Source organism: Orycteropus afer, unplaced genomic scaffold, assembly GCF_000298275.1.
Source record: "Orycteropus afer afer isolate SDZICR_OR568_19922 unplaced genomic scaffold, OryAfe1.0 scaffold00799, whole genome shotgun sequence".
Taxonomy (NCBI): Eukaryota; Metazoa; Chordata; class Mammalia; order Tubulidentata; family Orycteropodidae; genus Orycteropus; species Orycteropus afer.
The window spans coordinates 679,604-688,902 of NW_006922386.1; the positions used below are offsets into that span (position 1 = coordinate 679,604).

Genomic DNA, 9,299 nt, shown 5'->3' on the forward strand with positions numbered 1-9,299 from the left:
GAGAAAAAACTAGATCAAAACCAAAAGTGGTGCTAGGCATTCAAAATAGGCAAAGACCTGTTGTTGTTGTTATGTGCCATCAAGTTGGATCTGACTCATAAGGACCACTCCTTGGGTGTCAAAGGTGATATCACTATGGAAGCAGATTGCCCAACTTTCCTTCTGAGGAGTGGCTGGTGGGTTTAAACTGTCAGCCTTCTGGTTAGCAGTCAAGTGCCTTAGGCACCATGCTCCAGAGCTCCCAAGCAAAGACCTACTAGTGAAAAATCCAATGTATCTTACATGCCTGTTTGTACCTAGTGCTGTCTCACCCTCTACATGATACTGACTCAAAAGTAACCACTCCAAGTGTTCCTATTGCCTGCTTTTGTGAAAAATTAATTCTCATGTCCCAAGATAGAATTTTATTAAATCTATATTAAAACAATCTTATCTGTTGAATTCTGTTAGGTCAATCCAAACTCTGAAGAAGGATTTGAAACTTCCATTCATCTTTGGTACCCTAAGATCTGTTTCTTGCTCCATATCTTCTTCATGGCATTTTTCACCTCTGCATTTCTCAGTGTATAAATCAGAGGGTTAAATAAAGGTGTTCCAATTGTATAAAACACAGATATCATCTTATCCATGGGGAAGGTGGTTGCAGGTCGTGAATATATAAATATGCAAGGACCAAAGTAAAGGATGACTACGATGATATGGGAAATGCAGGTAGAAAGGGCTTTCTTCCTCCCTTCTGCACTGTGGTTTCTCAGAGAATACAAGATGGTAGTATAGGAGAACATCAACAAGATAAAACCCGCTGTGCAAATGACTCCACTATTGGACACCAATAGCAGGTTGACATTATATGTGTCTGAACAGGCAAGGTTCAACAAGGGCTCCAAGTCACAAAAATAGTGATCAATCACATTGGGACCACAGAAAGGTAAGCTCAGGACCAAAGAATTCTGAATTGAAGCATGGATACAAGACAACATGCAGGCTATAGTCATCAACACACTGCAGACCCGCCAGCTCATGATGGTTGTGTAGTGCAGGGGTTTACAGATGGCCACACAGCGGTCAAGGGCCATGAGAATAAGGATTAAAATCTCCAGGGAGGCGAATACATGGAATGAAAACACTTGGACCATGCACTCATTGAAAGAAATAGTGTGATTTGTCAAAATGGCATCAATAAACATTCTAGGAGCTGTGGAAGTAGAAAGGCAGGTATCAATAAGGGATAAGTAGAAAAGGAAGAAGTACATTGGACTCCCAAGTGTCCGGCTGGTCTTGATGGTAACAATAATCAGTAAATTACCACATAATGTCCCTAAGTAGACAAACAAGAAGATGACAAATATGATTTTCCTTTTCATAGGATCCTGTGTCAATCCAAGCAGAATAAAGTCAGTCACATTGCTATTCCACAGCATGATTTCATAAGTAAAGAAGAAGTACAAATGTGCAATGCTTTATCTGGGAAAAAAATATAGAAATTACTTCATGGTGTTATGCAATGGTAGAATATTTTATGCAAATCAATTTGTGGTGTCATGTGATGTTACAGGATATTTTGAGCAAAAATAAATATTTCTCATAAGAGACATTCCAGCTGTTCTTTCTCAATTAGGCAATTGAACTCTCTTGTCCTTCAATTGTTAATGACCAATTCATAGGGTCATCAAAAATGTAAAATAAGCTGATGAAAGATATTTTCCTCAATCAATCTTTGAATGCAGCTCCTTGTTAGTTTTCATCTCTTAATTATTAGAATTATTCGATGAATAAAAATCAGGATATATACTTGTAATTTATTTTTAACTAGTTTTTTCCTATCATATTCAATAGACTTTGGGCCCATATTTTTCATGATTGATCACTCACCATTTAGGATATGTTTGTCCTCCCTTTAAAGTTTAATGTCATAAATATAAAGTCACACTCCATTTCCTTCCCCATAGAGATGTAAATATGTCATTTACATATGTATTTACACATTAACTGTTAGTGATTTATACTTATATAAAAGTATGTTACTTATAAATATAGCAAGCAAGCAAGGCACGGCCGTGGATTTGGATCCAACTCACAGCAACCCCTCCTTGGGTTTCCAAGGCAGTATCACTATGGAAGTAGATCACCCAACCTTCCTTCCAAGGAGTGGCTGGTGGGTTTGAACCACCATCCTTCTGATTAGCAGTCAAATGCCATCACCAGAACTTTAATAAATATATTATAACCACTCCTCCCCAAAAAAAACCTGGGACCATCATGTAGATTCCAACTCACATAGACCCCTTGTGTTACAGAGTAGAACTGCACCATAGAGTTTTGTAAATTGCAACTTTTTAAAAGAACCAATTGCCAGGCCCTTCTTCCATTGAACTGCTGGGTGCATTTGAATAGTCAACATTTTAGATTAGTGTATGAGAGGAAACAAACTGCATGATCCAGGGACCAGCAAATGTATAATATGCCCCAGCCATTTACTGAGCACTTTCTCCCTAGTATACCAGCCTGAAAAATTCAGCAAGAAATACTCATTTACCCCACTGCCATGGAGTCAATTCCAAGTCATACTGACCTTATAAACACTTAACATCTAAATACTCTATGTTTGGTTTTAAACACATGAAGGATATTTAGAGTTTGACATATGTTAATAATTATAAATGAACATTCATTGATAATTACTAATGAGATATTTGGGAGGCCTGGACACTCAGTGGTTAAAGCTCTTGACTACTAAGCAAAAAGTCAGTGCTTGAGCCAACCAGCTGCTTGTTGCTGTTATGTGCTGCTGCGTCAGACCTGACTCAGCGACCCCTCCTTGGGTTTCCGAAGCGGTATCACTACGGAAGTAGATTGCCCAACCTTCCTTCTGAAAAGTGGCTTACCTGAAGAAATATATGTAAGTCTTTTTCAGTAAAGACTCACAGCCTTGAAAACCCTATGGGGCAGATGTACTGTCTCATGGAGTCATTATGAGTTAGAATCAACTTGAAGGCAGTGGGTTTGGGGTAAGATAACTCAAATATTACCATTTCTATTTTTCTTCCTCCAATTTCTGAAATGCTGAAAAGCTCTTTTAGGGTTGTAAAAATCCCTGTGCTTACATTTCCAAATTAAAGGACGAGAGATGATGACTTAATATTTCATGTTTCACAATTCAGCTTTTTAGCTTAAGCATTTCGGATCTGGGCCATAGTACTTTGGACTGTCACCAGGCAAATCAGAGCATAACCCTAATCCCCAATAGAATTTGTATTTGTTATCTGGAAATTCTATTTTCCTGGACAGAGCAGAGAAGTGAAAAGGTAGGGCAATGTGATTTCAGAAGGGATAGTGGATAGTCAGCATGGACTTCTTTATTCACTTTGTTTTCTGTGCCACCAAAGTAAATGATGATTTAATTTTGAAATAACATATCCTTCAATGAAGATTTCTTTTCACAAATTTAGACAGAAATAATCAAGGGCTTCACTCCCAAGAGTAACAATTGTTTTCAGATTTTGCACATCAATATGACTTTGGTAGAGGTGTCATATGCAAGTAAAATATATATAAATATATTGTGTATTTAAATATAATCGAGAAGACTTAATTACCTCATTGTATTCTTCTTTGCCCCCATCCACACCTCCAGTCCATTGTTTTCAAATTTGTGAGACGGGCAAAATCCAGACTTTCGTAAATGAAATAGACTACTTTTATTCTCTTCTGTCTTTGCAAATTTTCTTTTCATTCAGAGACTTCAAATAAACCTTACCTTCCTCCAAAGTAAAACCTACTCTTGGAAATTCTTATTGAAATTATTAACTTTGGAATGCCAAGGATAAAATGTATTTCTCTTGGCTCTATGTAATCTATGGCAAAGATAAGTTTTATGGATCTGAGTCTCAGTATCCTAATCATTACACTGATCATGCTCTTTATTTTAATCATGCAAAGAATGATTCATCATATAACATTTCTACTGAAAATTACAGTAAGCATTCAAGGCAAAAATATTATAAAAGTCTCATTCATTTTCAGTAGTCTATGATTTTGGATGCCCTTTTGACCGTAGAGTTTCTGATTGGTGTATTACCAATTTCATTTGGGTCCATTCTAATACGTTAAGAAGAAAGTTCTTTTTCTTAACATACTGACAGAGGTCTTTAAGATAAATTAAGAATCATAAATATATTTCATTAACTAGTTAAAAATTTTGGGTCTTATCTTAGTTATCTAGTTCTGTTAAAACAAAATACCACAAATGCATGGATTTGATTAATAGAAATATATTTCTCACACCGAGGAGAATGTAAGTCTGAAGTCAAGGTTCCTATTTTAAGGGAAGGCTTTCTCTTTCTGTGGACTCTTGAGGAAAGTCCTTGTCTCTTAAGCTATTACTCCTTGGTTCCTTCTTGCTTTTCACGTGACATGACATGTACATCCTTCTATTTCTGCTTGTTCTCTTGCTTGTTTAATTTCTTTTAAACCACAAAAGAGGTCAATATGAAATCCATATTACCCTAATATTATCTCATTAACATAACAAAATAAACCCATTCCCAAATGGGATTATAGCCACAGGTATAAGAGATCTGCAGTCTCAAAGCCCATTTCTACCTCTTTCTATTCCAAGCAAATCAGACTACTCAAATTATGTTTATTAATAACTTTGAGAAATATTTTCTGTAACCTTAAGGATAGGCATTTTTTTTTAATTTTTGAGCAAATGGATTTTTAATCAACTCTATATAGTAATATAATTTGATCAAGAAAATATGAGTATTTTAAGTATAGTTTTTAAATTGACAAATATTTCTTTAATTGTGTATATAATATGATGTATTCAGAATGCAATGGAAGAACAGGAGTATAGATTAGTAAATCATTGGGTAGAAAATTCATGAAGGAAACAACGCAAAAACCAAAGATTAACAACATACAGGAATGAAGTTAGAAATCTCACCTTGCTCTTTTCTTCCTGAGATCTTTTTTACTTCCAACTGCTTCATCCTTCTCAAACTTTTGAGACCCAACTACAGAGAAACCTTCTGTAAACAACCTTCAATGATTGTCTAATGATGAAAGAAATTCTTTCTCCTACAAGTTTTCTTACATCTCTCATAAAATTCCATATTATTACTTAAAATCCAATTACTTGTATGGTATCATTTTAGCTTCCGTCCTGGAATAAGACTCTTGGAAAACTTTGCTCTCAAAATTTTATTCTCTACTGTTCAAACCCAAAAGCTTTATACTCTGTAGGTGTTCAATAGCTGCTTTTAAACTTAATGCTCTCTACCTTGTAAAATGAAGTAATATTTATTGACGAATAATATTACTAATTATTATATATTATTAAAAAAAAAACTCACTACCCTACAGTCGATTAAGACTCAGAGTGACCCCCTTTGTTTTTCTGATGTGGTAAGTCCTTACAGAAATAGATTGCCCAATCTTCCTTCCGTGGAGTGCCTGGTGGATTTGAATTAGTCTCCTGGTTAGCAGTCAAATGCCTTAGGCACTATACCACCAGAGAGCTCCTTTTTTATATATTACTAATATTAATAATGGGATGTTATTCTCATTATAAATTACTGTCACTCCATTAATTTATGAGGACTTCAGTTTATCACATACAGTATGAGAGACAGACAACTCTACTACATATTTATAAAGCTATGGCAAAATGGAGATATAGATTTTTACTAACTTAGTAAATACTACTTAGCTTCATAACCTGTAGCAGAAGATAATGAACACTACCATATAAGACACTGGACCTTGACAACGATGAAGATGATAAACCTCAAAAACTCACTGTCATTGAGTCGATTCTGACTCATAGCAACACCCATGGGATTTTCAAGGCTGTATATATTTATGGAAGCAAACTACCTCATTTTTATTCTGTAGAGTGACTGGTGGCTTTGAACCACTGACCTCTTTGTTAGCAGCCAAATTCTTTAGGCACCACACCACCAGAACCCCTTATAAAAAGGATGGTAATAAGCATGAGCATTTTCTTGCATGAATACTTAGTTGTTGTTGTTAGCTGTTGTCTAGTTGCTTCCCACTCATGCCAACAAATAGGTGTCAGAGTAGATTGACAGACTGCCCCAAGCTTCCTTAGCTCTCAAAAGCCCAGTTTAAGGTGATGGACTCTACCCTATTTGAGCACCTCACTCTATATAATTGAACCTATGACTCCTAATGTTGGTAAAGAGGTAACCTGGAAATAGTCTGACCTGAGAAAAACAAGGTAACATCAAATTCAATACACATTGCCTGTACTTCCTACACCTGTTGCCACAAACAAAAGAGCATTAATATTTAATTGTTCCTCTTTCTGAATTTTATCATACAGAGAAGCAAGATTATTCTAGAGTCACAACAGTAGACAAGATATCAAGAGGAAGGAAGTTGGATAGGGACAAACGTTGAGGAAAAGGGGGAGATTTCTGTGCAAAATATTTCCAGGGATTCCAATCCAACATATGGGAAAAATAAACTTTCATCTTAATTACACATTGTATAACCTCATTTTCTTCAGGTTTGCTCTAAAGTTTTTTCTGAGAAGTTGTTATTTAACTTCAAAATAATTCTCAGAAGACTGTCAACAGCAAAGTATATTCTTTTCATTCCATTTTGGAAACATGCAAGGAGTAATTATTTGGTAGTGTGATGGACAATATTCTATTTAATGTGCTTACTTGAAATGGAAATTCTGGCATTTCCCAGAAACTGTGTCAAAGTCATCACATCCATTAAGTGTTTGTTGAAATTCTAATCAGACATAAAGTTTCTAATTTTCTAGTACTCGAAGTTCTTAGCAAGCCCTTTGTTGTATCAATTCTTCACTTACAACAAGCAGCAAAAGCATTTCTGAACTTTTCTACATACTGTTGTTTGAAGAAACAACAGATATGGAATTCATTCTTAACTTATTACTGAACAGTATTGGCTTTTCACATACCAGATGCTCATACAGTATTTGTTGATTTCAGAGAATGATGTATTTTAAAAAAACTAATATTTTGTGTTCTGTTTATTTCAAAAATTAAGAGTTAACTTTTACAAACATTAATTCATTCTATTTTCTTGTTTCTTTGTTTGTTTTGTTTTTCTGTCTTCCCCAGAGGACGTAGGAGCCATATAGTCACAATACTTTAGTAAATAAATTAGAAAATTATACATTGGATTATTCTGTAATGATATATTTCTGAGCTCCTGAGGATGGAAATAATCTATTACTTACCTTATAGAAGACTGCCCTAGTTACTATCAAGTCAGTCCATTCCTTTCTGAAATAAGCTTCCTTTTAGAAGTCTGGAAAAAAAGACCTCTGCGCTTTCCAAGGGAAATATTTTAACAGATAATGACATCAGGTGCTATCATCCTAGAGAGTACTATTCCCTAAAGTTTTCCTTCCTGTGCTGGTTACAATTATTCCAGGTGCTGTAATAAACTTAACTTTTAATTAGTCTGTGTAGCTTCAAGAATAAGCTGTGATGTTTATGTGAGCAGATTGAAAGGTCTTTTCTCCCTCAGAGTGCCTGGTGGGTTCCAACCAACCTTTAGACTGGCAGCCCAGCACTTAGCCATGACTCCATGAATGCAAGTTTGTTGTTTGTTGTTATGTGCTGTCAAGTTGGACCCAACTCAGAGGGACCCCTCCTTGAGTGGCCGAGCCAGTATCACTACGGAAGTAGATTGCCTCATCTTCCTTCCGAGGAGTGACTGGTGGGTTTGAACCGCCACCCTTCTGGTTAGCAGTCAAGTGTCTTAGGCACTATGCTACCAGCAAGTTTACTTTGCTGATATTCAGCAATCAGAAACAAACAAGGGTTTGTTGCCTTGGGCAGGTAAAAGACAGCACAGAACAAAAGGGAAAGGACAAGTTGTGATGAAAGGTGTATGGAAAACAGGAAGAAGAAAAAACAATGCCCCAGTTAATAGAGGAAGCAGATCCAGAAAGAAAGCTACAATCACACCCACTGTCACAAGCTCTCTGCCCCTGTATTAGAAGACAAGTATTTCTGACTCTTGAAATTTATTTGCAAGGACACTTCAAGGGAATAACTGTGGCCTCCTAGAACCAGTGTTTCTTTGCTGAGGATGACACTCATCCTCCACCAAGGAATCATAGACTTGTAGCAAGAACTAAAGATAAATATATACATATCTCTATTTCTAAGTTATCCTTACTTACCAGTTAGCTCGGGTGGCGTAGTGCCTAAGGCATTTGACTGTGAACCAGAAAGTTGGCAGTTCAAACTCACCAGCCACTTCTCTGAGGAAGACAGGGCAATCTACATCCATAAAGATTCAGCACCTTGGAAACCCAAAATGTATTGCTATGAGTCTTAATCCACTCAATGGCAATGAGTTTGGTTTTGGTTTACTCATCAATTATCTCATTATCTGGCATTTTCAAGTTATGACAATAGTAAAAATATCTAGTCTCTGATTATTTTGCACCTTAGTGACATATGTCTCTCAGTGGCAAACACCAAGGTCCTAGGACAGAGTAATACTGGCTGTGAGTGTTAAGATGATCTGTCAACTCATTTGGCCCATAATTCTCAGCAGTTTGTCAGTGATATAATGAGGTAGTAATCTTGTATTTTGTGGTCTGATGTGTTCATCTTTTATTTTTGTATAACACCAATTTTCACAGAATGACCTGGTTATTTTTTTCCCCTAACTTAACCACATGGATAAATGATGATTGGATGCAGTTATTATTATTATATATGTATATATATATATTTACAATCCAATATTTTAGTTGTTGTCATGTGCCATCAACTCAGTTCAGACTCCTAGTGACCCATGTCCAACAGAAGGAAACAATGCCCAGTCTCAGGCCATACTCACATTCATAGTTATTTTTAAGCTGCTGTGTGAGTCCATATTGTTGAGATTCTTCCCCTTTTTCAGTAGTCCTGTTGTTTGCCAAGTATGACATCCTTCTCCAGGGATTGGTCCCTTCGAACAATATGACCAAAGTAGATGAGACAGAGTCTGGCCCTTCTCACTTCCAGGGAGCCTTACAGCTGCCCTCCTTTCAGGGCATTTCTTCCTGCACTCATTCCCAGGTATGTGTTCATTCTCCTGACAGTCCCTGGGATTTTCGGTATCCTGCACCAACACCACAATTCAAAGTCATCAACTCTTCTTTGGTCTTCCTTAACCATTTTCCAGATTTCACATGCATATGAGGCAATGAAAAGTGCCATTAGATGAGGCACACCTTTGTTTTCAACATGACTCTTGGCTCCTTAACACTTTAAGAAGTCTCATTTAGCAGTTTT

At 36.4% G+C, this 9,299-nt stretch overlaps 1 protein-coding gene across 1 annotated transcript; it reads right to left on the reverse strand.

The window, feature by feature from the left end:
* Positions 1–488: 488 nt before the first annotated feature.
* LOC103211837 (olfactory receptor 4C11-like) lies at positions 489–1,503 on the reverse strand. Its single transcript, XM_007957818.2, has one exon. The coding sequence runs from the start codon at positions 1,419–1,421 to the stop codon at positions 489–491; it is 933 nt and encodes a 310-aa protein (XP_007956009.1). The 5' UTR covers positions 1,422–1,503.
* Positions 1,504–9,299: the final 7,796 nt, after the last annotated feature.

What these genes read in the sequence shown, in the direction of transcription:
- LOC103211837 (XM_007957818.2), bottom strand. Translation starts at nt 1,421, where the DNA reads ATGCTGTGGAATAGCAATGTGACTGACTTTATTCTGCTTGGATTGACA.